Here is an 18,653-nt window from a genome sequence, read left to right as displayed (position 1 = left end):
TGGGGTAAACGTACAATTGGGCTACCTCTGAGCGAGACAATATTAGAACCCTCATTAGTTTCCTTCATTTCCCCATCCTCTAATTTAATACCACTTTTTGGCATCACGTTACATATCTGACATGGGCGACATGCAACCTCAGGAACAATTACCAATTTATTTATTGCTTGATTGATCTGGTTGAGTTCTTGGACCCTTATTAAAATGGGAGAGAGGACTTCCAATATATGATCATAATTTACCATACTTTTTTCTAACCAAGATAAAATTGAGGAGAGAATTCTCTCCAATGCATAGAAAATCTCCAAGGTTTCCCCCCTCCGTGTATTCTCAAGTGAGTTCATGATGTTCTCTGCCCCCTTGTCCAGTAATTCTGCTGATGTCCCTTCAGCGGAAAATTCTAATGAATGAGCATGTGATAAACTAGTGGGGGTACTACTGTACAGGTCGGGCATATGTGGTTGACCAGCTAATAAGACAGGAGACACTCCCAAATCCGGATCCATCTCCATGACGCTTGTTTTTCTCATATGCGCCGTCAGTTCTTCGTTCTTTTCCATTTGTTTAGTAATATCCGGTAGAGTATAGTCCGCCATTTTCACCAGTTCAGAGCTAGTACTAAGGTCTGTGCGATGTGGTACATTTAGCGATTGCACACCCAATTTTAACGGAGAGAGACCTGACTTAAATCCGATCGTACTTCTTGGATTGACTTGAGGATTGTCAAACAGAGATACCAACCCTGCTATTGGTGATAATGGTGTAATTTCCTTACTATTCAAGTTCTCTTTCGGGGAGCCTTCTGCTTTGCCTACCGCCAGATCCATTTCCATCTTACTATCATCCCCTCCTGATTGTAAAACAACAATTTCACCAGGTGGCTGTGTAAATGACGACAACTTAATATTTTCACCATTATTGTTCTGTTGAATAATTACGGCGGGATATAGGGTTGCTCCAACCTCTGGGTTAGTGGACTGAAAGCCCTCCTCATTCTCTGATATTACATTGGTGTCCATCTCCACATCTTCCAGGGCCTCCTTTTTCTCTTCATTTGACCCCTTACTACGCTTGGAGCACCTTACACCTTTTGTAAGCATTGACATCACCGATGGGTACGTTTTCAACTGTGAAAGGTGATCCTTATTTCTCCTATGCCGTTTTTTGGAGTTTAAGGGGTCTTCTATGGTTCGTATAGCGACTTACTGAGCTGGCTGAGGGCCCTAACTGGCCTGTTACTGTTTCTACTGATGAGTTTGAGCACAAGCACCTGGATGGCATTACAAGCTACTCAATTATATTCTATTATGGTTTATGATAGTCCGTTGAAATCCCACTGGGCAGGGAGTGTGAAGGATAAGAAGTCCAGTTCTCTGCTCTTCTACAATTACTCCACCGACTCCACAAACTCTCTTAAGAGGAGGGATTCACACCCTCTGCTCCCACCACTCGCCCACAGACTTTAACCGCGCCCTTTTAAGTTATTGCGACTTACCGGGCCGCGTGAGGGAAATAGGAGTGGAGAAGTCAGTGCTCTCAACCCTCAACTGACCTTAACTAGGGAGTGCTGGAAAGTGCAAGGGGCACCGGTCCACAGGACCACAAGGCTGCAGGTCCACAGAGAGCCTCAGTACCTCGAAGCCACCTGCTCATCTGCTTAACTCCTGAATCCCACTCTTTTTCTTTTCACCCCTCGCTCTAGCTGTAGCAAAAACTGTGGGCAGAGTGCCGGAGCGCAGTCACTGGCCTCTTCCACTAGAGATCTTTAGATAGGACTTGTGGCTTGCTTGTGTTTCGCTTTACCTCGACCACTTGGCTCACGAGGCAGCTCAAGTAACTGCAAGTCACAAGACAAAACAATATTCAATGCACGGTGCCTGCCACTGACCTCAGCCCGTCCGCCACCTCCGCCTCCTGCTGTGTGCGGGGCTGTAGGGATGCGGGGTCGCACAGTTGCTCCGGCGGCCGTGGCCGCCACCGCGTCTGCCTCCTGCTACGGGCGGGGTCGCACAGTCGATCCGGCAGCCACGGACACAGATAGGCCACGAGCAGCTCGCTCTGGTGCTGACACCGCTTCAAAGCCCAACGCTTTAACACCCTGTTTAGCTTGGCTTGGCCCAATGCACAACGCCGAACAGCCGCTCAGGCACTCGAACGCAAACGGAAGCCGAACAATGGCCGGAAGCAGGAAAACAGAAAGCAGTTCGCCATGCAACAATCCAGCAATTCGTAATGCCAAAATAATGCAATGTGTGATGCAACAATCAGGTAGTTCTTATGCAACAATAATGCAATGCGTAATGCAACAATCGGGCAGTTCGTTATGCAAACGAATGCAATGCGTAATGCAACAATCAGCAGTTTGTATGCAAACTAATGCAATGCGTAATGCAACAATCAGGCAGTTTGTTATGCAGACTAATGCAATTCGTAATGCCACAATCAGGCAGTTCGTAATGCAAACCCAATGCAATGCGCAAGGCAACAATCAGGCAGTTCATAATGCAGAAACAATGCAATGCGCAAGGCACTTCGTCACCAATCACAGTGCTTTAGATGGTCTCTCTGCCTCTCGTACTGACTCGCGGTCAGCTTCCGCCAACATATGCCCCCAAAACGGGTATGGTGTAAACCAAAGTGCTTCTCCACACTCCGGCCCCGGTACTGCCACTCCTTGGCAAGTACAGGCTACGATACGAGCTTGAGCAGAGGCTCCCGCTGCAAGAATGGAAGAGGCTGAGAGCGTCTCTCTCCGAGCCCGCACCTCGCCCCAGGCGGTGACATACTTTACCTGGGGGGAGCGACCTCGCTCTCCTCTCCTCTTCTCGTGACTTGGGCCTCCGATGCGACTTGGTTGATTCCGGGCAGTGGAACTCTGGCCCTCCCCCGAAGGGGTTGGTTTGAGGTTTTGCTTCCAGCAACGGCGGGCTCGGGCCGGCGGCACAGCTCCCCTGGGAATGCCAGTCCGGGCCTATGGCGATAACGAAGAACTCAGGCTGCAACAGGGCACACGCACACAGCGTCGATGAGACTCACTTGGACTCCTGGTGCCCACGATCACAGGGCAATCCTCCTGAAGGTCTCAGGCTGCACGAAGCACACACACACACACAGCGTCACGGACACTCACTTGAGTTCCGGGTGCACACGATCACACGGCAATCCTCACGAAGGTCTCAAGCTGCACAAAGCACACGTACACAGTGTCGCTGAGACTCACTTGGACTCCGGGTGTGCACGTTCACAGGGCATTCCTCATGAAAGTCTCAGGCTGCACGAAGCACACGCACACAGCGTCGCTGAGACTCACTTGGACTCCTGGTGCCCACGATCACAGGGCAATTCTTACAAGGGTCTCAGGAACAAAAAGCACACATAGTCGCTGAGACTCACTTGGACTTCAGGTGCCCACGATCACAGGGCAATTCTTATGAAGTTCTCAGGCTGCAAAAAGCTCACGCACACAGTGTCGCTGAAACACTTCTGGAAACTTTCGTGTTCCCATAGTTTCCACAACAGGGAGCCAGCTCTCCTCGTGCCCTTGGGGTTCAGCTACTTCAGGACACAGCACAGCAACGTCCTTTCAAATAGGGGGGACACAGCACACAGTAAAGTTCCTTTAGCCTATCCTTGGTTAAAGCACAAACTGCAGGCCAGCCCCAGAACACACAGCAAGGGTCCGTCCTTTCCTTCAGTCTATTCAGCTGTTTCTTCCTTGGCAGAGGTTCCTCTTGACCACGAAGTAGGTTCAATCCTTTACAGTCTTGAACAGTTCCATTCCAAAGTCCAGGGGTTTCAGCTCTCATAGTTATACCCCTAAATGTCTTTGTGTTCAGGGGGCACTGACCCCTGTCCAAACCAGTTCTGGGTGCCTCCCTGCCAGTGACACCTTCTGCCTTTTGATAGTGGGGGTCTGGGTCTTTAATCATTCAGCAGGATATGGAGCCATTGTTTTATGGCAGCAACCCAGGCCTCTTCACCTCCAGGGGCTACTCCGCCCCCCTACACTCCAGATGCAGGTGAGTCTGTTGCTGTCTCACCTCCTCCCCTAGGTCAAGACATTCCCCAGAGCCTCTCACATTCAAATCCAGACAGTCAATCCATAACCAGGCAGAGACACACAGAAATGTTAAGACCCAAAAACCCAGCCACTTCTAAAAGAGTGGTTTCTAAACCCACAATGCAAAAACCACCTTCACAAAAAGATGTTATTAAATTGTGAGTTCAGGCACACTAAACTTCACCTCTCCATCTTAAGCCTTTGGGAAGATAGGCTGGAAACATATTACACAGCCTTCCCCATTCTGTCCTATGGGCAAGATTGCCTTTCAACAGTGAAAAACGAAATGGAGTATTTCACTGTTAGGACATGGTACACACCTTAGTACATGTCCTACCTTTCACGTACACTGTACCCTGCCCAGGGGGGCACCTTGAGCCTACCATAGGGGTGTCTGATGTGCATAGAAAGGGAAGGGTAAGGCCTGGCAAGTGGGTGTACTTGTCAGGACAACATGGCAGTTTAACAAACTGCGCGCAGGCACTGCAGTGGCAGGTCTGAATTCTCTCTTTAAGGCTAGTTGTGTGGGTGGCACAATTAGTGCTGCAGGCCCACTAGTAGCATTGCATTACTAGCCCTGGCACTCATAGTGCACTTTACTAGGGACTTTACTAGTAAGGCAAACATACCAATCATGGACAACGAATTATCATTACACTTTACACAGGGAGCACTTGCACTTTGACACTGATCAGCAGTGACAAAGTGCTCAAAGCATCTAAGTTGGCAACACCATGTCCGAAAAAAGGTCTAGGGGGAAAGCAAAAAGTTTAAGGAACTTTAGCCAAAAAGGGCCAAGTCCAACAGTAATTATGAGTGACATTCAACAACTATGAGTGACACTTTCTTGTGAGCAAAATCAAACCATGAAAATGAGAGAAACATGTAAATATCAGAGTTTCTCGTTGCTCAAACAGGTTTAATTTCTAGGAAAATCCTAAAACTGCTGCCAAGCACCAGAAATGGAAGGGCACTAACCTAGTACCCTTTTAACCTGATCGCACTGTTAAACAAATTTGTAACTATGATAATAAACAAGTCTTCCAGAGGCAATACTTTATTAAACTTCTGTGCACATATGCAGACATACGCGCAGATAAATACAAAGGCTACTACTTACTGGATACAACATAATGTTATGTCCTCTGCTCAGCTGTTCTGGACTCAGAACACGTGTTAAAGTTCTAGTGTTGCCATGCGTGGGCCCAGGCTGGGGCACAGGCAGGAAATTGAACATGATCGGACCTCTGCGTTACCACAGCCTTGGTCGGACACCTGTGTTGCCAGGCAGGTCAGCAGAAAAAGTGTTAAAACCGATCTGGCATTAGCCTGCCTATGCCAACTGGACCCCCTGGCTGCTCCTTGGCAGTCTATCAGATCCAGAGCTGAGCATCAGTCTTGACTCCAGTCCACTCTCTGTCCCACTTGGGAACATGGCTGAGTCTGTACCAAAGTAAACACGATGTGAGAAGCCCCTGAACACAGATCTCTTCTCAGCTGCCTAATAATTATGCAGAGTCAACAGTCTGCTGAGACTACAGCACCGAGCATGGGCAAGCCTCAGGAGAGTCTGAGTGGTGAGCTGAGGCACACATAGGTGACAGAGCCAGCGAGGCTGTTGAGGCATGAGTACAAATAAAGGAGCCAATGGGATAAGAGTATTTATCCTACAGTAACCGGACGAATATTTAACAGTGTGACTTCAGACATGCCTTTCTTTTATCATCAATATTATTGTTGAGTCAGTGACAAATGGCGTCAGGAATATGCTATTCAGCGCACGCTATTAAAGAGCAAATTTTCTTTGAAAAGCAGAGAATACCTCACTCCAGCAGGCACTCGCTCTATGTGAGACAGACCGGCGACTGCGGCAATTCGGTTCGGCGGTCTGCCTCGTGGCCGCAACAAGAAGTACAACTTGGATTCTCGCACGACAACACTGGGCATGATTCAGGGCAGCTCAGCTGTACACAGTGGACTGTGGTGTGCTCTGGTTGGCTACAGGGTGAGGAACCACTGTGACAGGTGGCCGCCGCGGTCTGGGGTTCACTCTCAGCTGACTGCTAGTGGGTGACGGGTCGGGTCGCGAGTTAATTGTTTAGAAAGATTTCTGAGCAGTGGCAAGCTGCCTGTGCTGTATTGCCAGAAGCCAAAATAAACGTTATTCAACTGCGGCTCGCTCGGCTTGCACTGCAGTACGCCCCGCATATTAAATAGTGTCTGACAATACTTGTCCTGACCACCTTCACTGACTGTCTTGGTAGGAGCCAGTGGGCGCACTGACTCATTACGTCAGTCATGCTGTATCAGTATACCGCGCGGTGTCTCGGGTTAATCCTTGTGTTACATTGTTACCAGAGCCGCTAGAGCGGCCTGCAAGCAGTTTGGCCAGCCCCCAAGCCTGCTGGAAGCAGCACGCATGGCGCGCTGCCACTCCAGCGTTTAGTAACGCTGCATTAGCATGCGGCGCTCCGGCTTGAGAGCCGAGGAGGCGCTATAATGCGTGACTTTGCATTTCAGTGCGGTGATGCGGACCACCAAACTGAACTGCGTTCGTCTAATGCCTGATGTGTGGTACTAGGCATGGCTGTATGTTGACCCACCTACCGCCCTCAGTGTTGCCCCTCACACCGCAATAAAAACAAGCATTTACATTGCTATAGGTCTTGCAATTGCGAGTTTTTAAGCTATTGGCATTGTAAATGGCAATGCCTTTTATAAAAAATTAAAATGTATTGTCATTTACAATACCAAAAGCAGCACCTATTGCATTGCAGTGGGTGGTGTCCCTGAAGCGGGCGCTGCGCTCATTACTAAAGTTAACAAGAAGGTTCCTGCCCAGCTGCCTCTTGCCACCAAGCACCTTCGGTCCTGCCGCTCTACTTTAAATTAAAGAAAAGCAGCAATCTGATTTTGGGCGAGCTGTGGCGGCCCGTCCTGTGGGTGCGTGTGGCACATTGTGAAAGTAGCAAAGTTACCCAAAAATACGGCTGCCATTGAGAGAATAGCGTGTCACACAGCGCCAGAGCTGCCGACTTTGAGCTGGGGATTTAGGGTTTGAACCTTGGTGTCGGCTCAACGACCTGCGATTCTTTCCAAATTATGTAATTTCCAAATTGTGTAATTGCGCAGCTCTTCTAATATATATTAAAGAAAAGCAGCGATCCGGCAGCTCTACTCATTTAAATTAAAGAAAAGCAGTGATCTGATTTTGGGCGCACTGTGGCATCCCGTACTGTGGGTGCGTGTGGCACATTGGGGTAAGTTGCAAAGATACAACAAAAAAAATGGTTGTCCTTGCTAAAGCTTGCCTCCCACTAGTGGTATTTAGATTGATTAACCAGAGTTCTCCTGAAGGGCTTATGTGAGCAATACAGTAAGGACACAGGTAAATGATCCTTATTGGCGGTCACAAATGGAGACAAGGCGGTACCAAGAGGGACTAACCAGCCTCATAATAAATCAGAAGCAAGCATTTACGGATGACAATGACAAAAGCCAATTAAAAATATGGGGGGATAGTGGGTGGGGCTTCAAAGCCATACTCCACTACTGCAGAACGAGCAACGCATGTGCGCTGCTGCTAGGCTCAACCTAAAAAGAAAAGGGCTATGATGCGGAGATCACTGGCTGCGTCTAGTGCTATCCCTCCCACACTCTGTGTTGTCCCCCACCAGGGCCCGACTCACTCACCTGGTGTTTCGGTGTATGGCCGGGGGGGGGGGGGGGGGGGCAGTTTCACTCCAGGTGTGGGGAGATTTTGTTACTGGGAACCTGGCGGCCCTGTTCTTACTTGCAGTACTTTTAAATAAAAAGCACAAAAACAAATAGTCTTAAAGTACGCTTTAAGCATGCTTTAAAAGCAATTGTTTTTCATTGTTTATTTAGAAGCACTGAAAGTGGGAACGTAGCCATCAGCTTCCCAGCAACAAAACCAACCCCCACGGTAGTGAAACCAGCCCTCCCCAATCAACCAACCCACCCAAACGCATGGTATCCAGTCTAGCGTTGCCACGCCCCCCACACACCCTCTCTTCAGCAGTATAAAAAGAAGCTCTACAACGCAGATTACCTAGACTGCGTCATAGTACTTTTTTTCACACTTCATGTGTATTGCTTCCCGCATCGCCCTCCCTCCACCAATAATTTAAAAAAAAAGAAAAAAAGCATATGATGGTTGCGTCACAGCTCTTTATTTTAATTTGGTTTTTTTATTTTTATTTTTTACTTTTAGCCGTGCTGCACAGCACTGCTGTATGATTTGGCTAAAAACCATAGGCAAAGGTAATACCTCTTCCAGGCGAGACTTGTTTGCCAATGATTGTTTTAAATGTACTGTTATTTAAATGCTGTGTTTTCCTTTTTATTTCAGCCATGTTTGACCGAGAAAACAAGCGAGGCATAAACTTCAACGAATTCGCCGGAGTGTGGAAATACATCACAGACTGGCAAGGCGTGTTCCGAACATACGACAGAGATGGCTCAGGAGCGATTGATAAGAACGAACTGAAACAAGCACTTACAGGTTTTGGTAATTAATTTGCGATCAATTTGCTTGAATAATCTTGCATTTTGATAGCTTACAGGGGATTTATAGGAGGTTAAGGTGCCTTTAAGAGTGCTTATCATTAGTAATTCACTGGTAGACCGTTTTTATATAATCATTGATACACAGTTTACAGCATGCTTTGAATGGTAAAAGATGAGGAAAAAACTAAATGTAACCTAAAAATAAATAAATTGTTGTTTGTTATTTAATGACTGCAGCACAGGACTAGAGTGCCTAAAAAGAACACAAAGGCTAGTGATGGAGCCATGAGTTTAGATTGGCTCATCAAACCCTAAATAGAACTCTCGCCCTGATAACTAGTTATGGGTACACAATCGTTCCCAGTGCATTTTTTTTAACCATTTAATTTTTTTTTTCTACTTCTTTTACCCCCAGGATACCGATTATCAGATCAGTTTTATGATATCTTAATTCGGAAATTTGATAGGCAAGGAAGAACACAAGTTGCCTTTGATGACTTCATTCAGTGCTGCATTGTTTTGCAGGTAAGTTTACCGGTTATGCTTTTTATCTAGCCATAAGAATCCTTGTCAGATTTTAATTATCCAACATCTTTGAATGGCCATTTTGCTGCGGCAGGTTAATTTCAGACCAGCCATTTGTGATTAGATACTACTTCACAAAACACGTTGGAGCCCGATTTTAAAAACAAAATATAAAGCCGAAATGTACTTATTTGGGCTTTTGTCAAAAAATGAAAACATTTCAATTTTTTTTTTTTTTATCTCCGGCAATTCCAGGAGTAAATATAAGAAGCTATGATTATTGTAAGATCCAAGAAGTGCACACATGCTAACTTAAAAAAAAAAAGATTCTACATGGGGAAATACACCCCCAATTTTGGAAAACAGTTAGCTTCCATTTTGCGTGGGAAACAAGATGGAAGAACAACATTGGCACAACCAATAGTTTTGTCTTTTAAATGGTGCAAAGACCTTTTTGTGATGTGTGGGTGACTATGGTAAGTGGAATGTAGTGAAACACCCATTGGTAGGAGGAGGGAACATACTCCATGAAAAGGGCATTACGAGGCAAAACATGCACCCTGAGGTTATACACAGCAGACCTAGAAAGAGATGCAGATTGTTAAAGTCTGGTTTGGGGGGGGTGGGGGGGGGGGGGGGGGTCCGTATATAGCTAGGCAAATTAAATGTTCCCATAAACAATAACTGGCGTCTTCTGTTGCTCATGTTTGTGCAGCGCTTATTTTCAGTTATTGTTCACATTCACACACATCTCTTTTTAGTGATACCCCCAAGGGCAAATTCATATAAACAAGCCAATATGAAACTGGGACCAACAGCCATGAGACTATGTTCTTGACTCTACCATTTGGTTTAAAATAAATTACTGTTGAGGGATGGCAAATCAATCATGCAAACAATTTAGAAGTGTGCATACAAGACGGTGAATAGGAAGTTATGTTGTGCTTTAATGATGGCTCAGAAATTGGTGTTCTGCCATGCCTCAATAACTAACAAACACACTCCTTGGAGATGGTGGCCAAGGCAACTGTGCTGATGCTGGATTTCTTTCAGTCTCCGGCCCTATTTGAGACATTAACTTACTCTGACTTCAAAGAGTTTTAAGTTATGAAAACAAAACCGGAAATTCAGGTCATACTCCTGGAAAGCTGAGCCAAGTGTTCACTGTTGTTAAACAGTGGTGATTGACGGGAAGGCACACAAAGTAGTGGTTCTGTGTAAGTAGCAACTGGTCAGTGCACTTCCCTGGGCCTGTTACTTTGGCTGCTGGTGTTCTCAAGCAGTAATTTATACCTTGCTTCACATTTAAATAGGGTTGTGTACCGTTTGACCGGTTTGGCACTTTGTAGCTACAAAAAGATGTACGATCTTTTAGGTACAAGAGAGTATTGAGAGCATTAATACACATTAATCCCAATTACCTATCTGTGAAAGCACTTGCCATTTTTAGGTTTCAGTAGGTTTCATTACGGTGGTCAATAATGCAATGCAGATTCCATTGACCTTCTTTACCTGCCCAAAAGTAGGACACATGAAAGGGTTAGCCCTCCCACATCCCAGTGACTGAACACTGGCAGGAAAAGAAGGCCCATCTCTTCCTCCCATCTAAATCAGACGGTAGGCCCAGGCAACAGTCTCCTCTAATGCTGTGCCATATAGTTAAGAGAACAATTGTTTTGTGGAGGTTGCCACAGGACATTTCTCCAGTGTATGGAAAATTGTGAAGTCTTGGGTCACTGTTCCCAGTGCCCTCTGTCTGTGATTAAGGAGATAGATATATATATTTATAATGGCCAATCATTATGAATTGTTTTATGTCGGAGATTTCCTTATTTGCCCAGTACCCATTTAAACAATTGAGAAATTGCCTTAGGTTCATGTGTGGTGGGTATAAGGGCATGTTGGCCAAGGTAGAGGGAGGGTGAATACAGATTCACCAACCACACCCGCATGCCTACCTAGTTCACTCTAGGCCCTGGACATGAAAGTGGCCCATGTCATGTTGCGAGTGTACGGTTGGACTTGGGCCCCAGTCAGTGCTCTGTGGCATAGGGGCACTCGCACAGGTGCAGAAGATGCAAAATGTGCTTGCTCATACAGGGAAAGGGCATTGTTGGGGTCTCCTATTTAATCCTAGGTTGTTTACTCATCCATGTTAATTTAATTAATTGAGTTCGGATCTGCCGGGGGCGACATTTGGTAAGTGTTAGCAGAATATTAATAAAGAGGTGTAGCAGTTTAGGGAGATGTGCAATTTTTATTAAGCCTATTCTACAAGCAAGTGAGTGGAAGAGTCAGCCAGCGATAGGGGAGGAGAATAGCAATTTGATCCCCATTCCAGGAAATCCAACGTCTTAGTGGCATCTAGAAATGCAGCAACCGCATCAAGATCCTGTTTAAGGTCCTGCATCAATGCAAATTGTGCGCGGAGGTTATTGTCTGTGGAATGACCAGGGACCAATCCAAAGTGATCAGGTCTCACCAAGTCTGATAGTACAAGGTTCAGTCCATTGGCAATCAATTAATCTAGAATTTTAGTATCATGGTTGCAGAGATACAACGGGCGATATGATATACAATACTGTGCCTGCGTCCCTGGTTTTAACTGTGGCACTAGTGTGGTCACGCGGAGAGTAGGAGGCAGTGCTTGTTGTGCGAGACTCCATGAATAGTATCCCTTCACTTTGTGATCATCAAATATCTTAACCTATGGACAGAGGTATTAGGATTAACAAGTTTAGACTTGATGGATACAGTGAAACGGGTAATACCCTTGGGGGTTGTCACCTCATTTTGGATTCAATAGCAAACTGGCTGTCCTACATTGCTTCTAACAGCAATGTCATGTCGTCATCCCTGTCTTCTGGGTTTGAGGGAGTGTCTGATGTCCCAGTCAATGGTGTCTCCTGAGAGGCCATTCAGGTAGTGTGTTAGGGCTCGAAGGGCAACCTTGACTAACGACAGTCTGTTTTTCCAGTTGCTTGGGATATACCATGCAATTGGGTGAGGGGGATTGCACAAATGCCACAATGCAGACATGATTGTGGTTCGAATCACTGTTGCCCAATTCAGCTGCATTTGCACCCCATCCTATTGGAAGATTTTTGGGACAATCATTCACTACAAGGCCCCAACTTCTCCCACCTTCTGCAGGCCACGTATGTAATATCCTGCTTGTTACCACCAAATGTATGGGGGCAGGGGCCCTACTATTGACATTTTGGTCACTGTCTTTGATTATACTGCTTTTGTTTGGGAAGAAGTAGTCTGTGGCTCAGGCAATTATAATTGCTTAGGCAATTATAGTTAAGTTGGAAGACTCAAGGTCAAGCTTTACTCCCTCCCTCACTCACTACGTTTAAGTAAGAAAGATTTGATCAAGTGTATGAATTTAAAATAATGTTACGGCGATAGCCCATGGATTTAGCCTTCTCCCTGTCTGGCCATCAGGTGTTCTTGGGGGTGGCATGAGCAGACACTGGCCCAATCCGGCACAGGTCAGTGTCTGAGCAAGGGGGAGAGCTCTCTGCATGGTTCTTCAGAGCTATGGCTCACCCCTATTCTGTAGGCGCTAAAGCTGCCGTCACCCCCTTGAGTAGTCCAGGCACTCTTACTCCACTCAAGCATGGTTGGTATGCAGTGATCAAAGGTCTACCCCGCCAAGCCCAGGAGTCTTCTCTACCCCAGGAACACCGAAGAGACTGCAATATATTCAAGAGCCCTTGTTGTCCCTGTTTGTTAGGGCGTCTGTATCAGGGTTCAGGTCCAGTTGCTCTGCCTCCGGCACTCGAAGCCCTCACCTCCAAACGCCCCACATCCAAAGTTCCCAAATCAGGCTCTGAAGCCCAAACTCGGCCAGCGGCCGCTCCTAGGCCACCACTCAGTGGAAAGAGGGAACCACCCAGGGCTCAGCCTCCAAGTGCACACGACCTCAGCCACACGCACAGTTTCTGTACTCACCAGCTTTAGGAGCTGAGACCTATTTTCTCCGGTCGTGACAGCACAGTTGGGCAGTTTCTGGCCACCATCTTAAAGTAGCCTTGCCTTGTCTGTTCTGCCCTTCTACCGTTGTCTCTTTTGGTGTGCTGCCACAAATTTTGGCTCAGCAGCATTCAGCCGATATGTTGCTGCATCTCTCTGAGCTTTTGAAGAGTAAGTGGCTGTGCAATTACACAGATTATGCCAGATTGTGGTCCCTGACGGCAGGAGCCTCACTAGAGTCATCATTAGTGCCTCACTAGAGCCATCTTGTATGTCTGCTCTCTGGCACCCACCAACCTTGCAGTCTACTTCAGCCACATTCTCAAGAGAAAAGAACCCTTACCAGAGTTTAGTTTTACACCATCCAAAAAATAATTCATATATGCTAGCCTGGCACAAAATAAGGTACTAACCATGGATAAGGGCCATCTTCAGGGTCATTACTGCCTTACTCCTGTGGACTACTCATTACTGGTCTGAAGTTATGAACATAAGCAAGAGTACTGGTCCTACACAGAAGATCTTCAGATTTTACATGTACTCAACCATTACAACCTCTTCTTAGTGTGTCCGGCACAGTGGAATCATGGGTACATTTGATAATGTGAAGCCCACACCTACTGAATGCAGTCCATACCTAAGGTGTTCCCTAGAATATTCATGCCCAACTCACTAGCTTGAAGGTTACTTTTTCTTCACTTATATGCTTTTTGGACATCCCTGGAGTGCAAAAAGTAAACATGTAGGAAATATTTGTATGGGAATCTGTCAGTGGGTCACAGAATTAGCGATAGTATGCCATCTCTTGCACCTGAAAACTAACCTATAGTACTAAAATTAATCATGATTGGATCCATGGACCATTCTAGAGGAAACTATGCAAATGTATTGTAATTGTAAAGAAGTAAAAATTGCATAGCAAACTACCATATACAACATGCAGCACTTATAAGACCAGCACCAAGAGACCCAGGTGGATAATGCGCACTAGATAAGTTCTACCTAATCAAACCAGCTAATCTACAGCTTTTGCCTGAAGATAGCCAGTGAGGGCGAAATCCTAATGTTAAGATTGCTACGGTGGTATATTATCATTACTCTGCTAAATAACACCTTGCAGAAAAGATTGCTACCTAGAGTTACTGAGCAAACTTACTCACAAGGCACTTAAAGGTAGAACATGCCACCTTGAAGCAAGAGCAGTCCGTGACTGGAAATCCAAATCAAGCTCTGCTATCTAAGGGCACAGTACCTCTTTTGCTGCACCCTATGATTGCTCAAAGTGCTGCATTTTCTGCTTTTTAAGACTGACATAGCAGTGTTTGGGGGAGACCTGAATATAGTCCATTGCAGTAGTCTAATCAGGAGTTTAAAGCTGGCTTGACTACTGTGGCTTGTTTTTTTTCTGGGTAGCAAGGGGAGAATTTGGTTCAGTTTTTTCAGATGGAAAGAACATGTGCTTACTACTGCACCTACCCATGGCTCTAAAGTGTTCTCAACATTGGAAATAAAACAAAGATTTTTAAACTGCTCTCCAGGCTAGACGGGAAGATCCTAGTTGGCATCCAGTCCTGAATAATGACTATCAAGATCTGAGCCCGATTTGTGGTCCATGGATAGTTCAGAATGGACACGGGTGCCATCAGCATAGTATTGGACAGACACCTGGTGGTCCTTGAAGAGTTTGGAATGAGATCAAAGGTAGATATTAAAGTTGGTTTAGAACAGAGATATGATTCCTGTGGACAGCCACAGTCCAGTTGACTTTGGAGGGCCAGAGGGACCTAGTTTCAAACATTGTGAGCAATCATCCCAGAAGGAATGAAACTATTTAGCCATGTCATCTGTAGCCTCTATTGTAATGGCCAAACACCCTACCACAATGTTATGGTCCACCATATTAAAGGTCACAGTGAGTTCCAGAATGACTAGCATGGAGGCTGCACCATCAACAATTAAACTGAGAGTGACATTCCACAAACCCAGAAGGGTGGTAGTCATGCTCTGGCATGGACTGAACCCCGATTTAATAAGGAATAAAGGTGAAGGTCTAGGAATGCTTGCAGTTGCTGTACAATGTTTTTCCAATATCTTTTGATGTATAAGAAGGGGTGGGAATAGGTCTGAAGATGAATAGCTCAGAAGTGGTAAGATTGGCCTTTTTCTGCGAAGGGTTAACTAGAACTTCTTTTAGTCGCCAGACAAGTGAGATCCTCGGAGGGGATAGATCGACAAGATTGCTGACAACAGGAGTAAATAAAGGGGCATGCAATATTAAGAGACAACCAAGCAAAGGCTCACTAACAACATCTATTGTCTTTAAAATAGACGAGAATAGAAACTTAATCAAGAGCAACTTGTTTGCAAAGGAGGGCAGGTGCTGATAATGATGGCAGTGCTTCAGCATAGGAGCAGTGTAAAGGAACTGATGGCTATTTATCAGTCACATCCGTGGTTGGTGGAAGCACAGAAAAGCATTCATTGGCTTTGGACAGAGGGAACAGTAAGATCCTAGAGCACATGCTTCTTGTTTGTAAATGCTCCAATTTGGCCCTGCAGTATGTTAAAGAAAATATTTCCACTTCTCAAACCACCAAGTGGCAGTGATCCTGCCATAATAGGAAAACAAATTACCGTAATATTCAAAGGAAAGGGACAGTGTATTTTTTTAACCCCTTCGCTGCGGCGCGAATTCCGCCGCAGAGCTGGGGGGGTGCGGGGTGAGCGCGGCGCCGCCATGCTCATGACGGAACCACGCCGTCATGAGTCACGGGCGAGCTGTGCTCATGACGGCGTGGTTCCGTCACGACTCCGCCCACTTGCATTATTCGCCCGCACAGGCGGGGAATCAGTGCCGCGTGGGCGGAGCGGCCGCAACGGCCGCAGTTATGACGGAACCACGCCGTCATGAGCACACACCGCCCGTGGCTCATGACGGCGTGGTTCCGTCATGAGCACGCAAGGGGTTAATAATAACTCGTTAATAACTTAGAATTGGAATCTGCCCACTTGGCATTAAGACACTGGTTTCTGCTACAAGAAATTACTAAAGCCAGAGCAGTTGTAAGACATCTTGCATTGTGACACTGTTTGTTTTCTGGTGCAGGTCGCATTCTCCACTGAGCTTTCAGTCACATGTTACAATCGCACTTCCACTGCGGTCTCCTTTGGCTCTGTCCCTTCTGTCTTACCGGCTGTGACTCACGTTTTGTGTCATGATCTTCGTCAGTCTTGCCTTATTTTGAGCAGCTCCTTCATCTGAGTATAGAATTGGTTGTGGATTGGTCGTGTGTTGCGAGGAAATAACCACGACATTGGATGCCAGGAACCTTCCAGAACTCCTCCCCATGATTGGGCCCATTACTAAATCCCTTTCATCTATTCCAAAATGTTTACAAGCATTATGTTAATTTCTGTTTGGAAGTACCTGATTTTAATATTTTAGCAGAGAAAGTTTTAAGAGTTTCTTAAGAAAATCAAACTTCTTTGTTTAAACTGTGAAGCAAAGATCATGTTATCTTGCCAATTTCAGAATGGGAAATAGCTGAGATGATACTGGGAATTTGCTAATTCAAGACCACTGGTGGTATACGGTTCCAAAGAATTAAGTAGGACTGTATCTGTACAACATAAGCTTTCGAATATGGGAAGGTACTTCATACATACCATCAGAGAACATTGGCCAATGATCTTTTAGCTAGCTGATAGTGCCCCATCTGAACCCCTATACTTACCAGGGTACCAGATGGTATCAGCAGCCTCAAACACAACCACTCTTTTACTCCCCTAGGAAAACGTGGAAACAGATCTACCCTATCATTATTTACTTTTGCATGTCCAAAGCAAACACAAAAAAGATACTAATTGGCTTTTCAAACATTAATTGAAACAATTGTATTCTTGTATAGAAAGAGTGTGCTGCAATTATTAGGCAGAAGAAACAAATCATTGTAACCAGCATTACAAGAAGGGTGAACAATATAAATAGTTCAACCATTATAACATTAATATGTGATTGTATGATTATACTCCTACCTAACACTACCTATCCTGTTGAGGGCATAGTGGGAGTAACCTCTGTGAGATCTCTTGGGATAGCCTTACCTCCTATACTTGTGTGTAATGTATCCGGAAGTCGGCCTGTGCAAGACAGGCTATTATCCTTTACAGGATAGGTGTCGGAGTCAGCAGGACTGCATGTCTGCCAAAGTTGGTTGCGTTCCAGGACAATCCCAGCAGAAGTGCTCCTCTGCCGAATGTAATGCAGAGGCTGTGTATATATTAAAAGCACTGTTCCAATCACACTATGTCAAAGGTGCAGAGCTGATGTGATGGTTAGTCTGGAGCCGTAAACTTGTCTCCAACTGGACAACCAAATACAAGGGCATTGTGTTCTATGTGCCTAGCCTTGGACAGAGTGTATCAATAACATGATGATAATGCTTGCTAAGAAGATAACTGCATGTATAATAATTTCTTAGTACGTTATGGTGTAAGCACAAAGCATGTAAAAGGTCACCATTCGAAAACTATGTCAAGCTAAAAATGTAAAACTAAAATAGAGGCTTGGAGCAGGCCCTGTTGCACCCCACAACTTTGGGAGAAGATGAATTCCCCATTGAATGATACAAGACGTTTCCATCACATATCATCCCCAGTTTGACGTTAAGCTTGATCAACGTTTTAAAAGGGTAACCATTCTTCCTCCTTCCAAAAATTGTGTACTCTTTAGCTTCTTAAAATGACAAAGATCTTCCGATCCCAGATGTTTTTATGCGTATAACTTTATTTAACATTTTTTTGTTGTAAATTTCTTTATTGGCATGTAGAACAAAAACATTCAAACAACGTTAACAAAGTAGCCAGCTTCTTCCAGTCTCGGCATACATTAGCTTTGTGTAAATACTGTCCAAATGCTATACAGTATGAGTTCTCTGCATTTCCAAATCTAGAAAACTTAAAGCATATTGCACATTGTACAGATGGTTAATGGTTGGGATAACCTTTACACAGTAACCTCCAAGTGCACCAGGCAATTTCCTCTATCAGGGCCCATGAATACTTACAACAGTAAACTTGGATTCGTGACGACCACTGGTCAACACAGAGTTCTCAGAAAACACACTAGGGCATAGTTAGGCATGTTTACTGGTCTGCAGCTGACCCGGAGGGGTCTGTCTCCACATGTTGGGCCCACTCTAAAAATGATCCCCAAATGTCTCTTGGCCTGGACTCCGAAGGCATAAGTTCTCAAAAGGTGGACAACTGTGTGTGACTGAATGTCACGTCTCCAATCCATTCTTTCATGGAGGGAACCACCCTCCTCCCCCAATGCATAGCTACCCTCCACTTCGCCAATCGCAATAACATAACATGTAGCTTACAAGTCCCTTTTGGTGTGTCCTTAAAGTAGCCCAGCAGTCCCAATAAGGGGTCCGGGTCACCAGGTGTGCCAATGATGTTGTGTATTGTGTTAAAAATCATATACCAAAACCTGGCCAACCTAGGACAGCTCCATGCACTATGCAGAAATGAGGCTGGGGTGAAGCCGCATCTC

At 45.5% G+C, this 18,653-nt stretch overlaps 1 protein-coding gene across 2 annotated transcripts in view; it reads left to right on the top strand.

The window, feature by feature from the left end:
- PDCD6 (programmed cell death 6) overlaps positions 1–18,653 on the top strand; it is a 123,017-nt gene that overhangs the window by 93,903 nt on the left and 10,461 nt on the right. Inside the window, exons 4-5 of one of the 2 annotated variants that reach the window (XM_085606912.1) lie at positions 8,433–8,591; positions 9,006–9,115. In XM_085606912.1, the coding sequence (XP_085463038.1) occupies positions 8,433–8,591; positions 9,006–9,115 (269 nt within the window). The remainder of the gene's footprint in view (positions 1–8,432; positions 8,592–9,005; positions 9,116–18,653) is intronic. The other variant, XM_085606913.1, reaches the window with a different exon arrangement.

The sequence above is a fragment of the Triturus cristatus genome, chromosome 5_2 (genome assembly GCF_964204655.1).
Source record: "Triturus cristatus chromosome 5_2, aTriCri1.1, whole genome shotgun sequence".
Lineage (NCBI taxonomy): Eukaryota > Metazoa > Chordata > Amphibia > Caudata > Salamandridae > Triturus > Triturus cristatus.
This window is presented reverse-complemented; position numbering and strand designations above follow the sequence as displayed.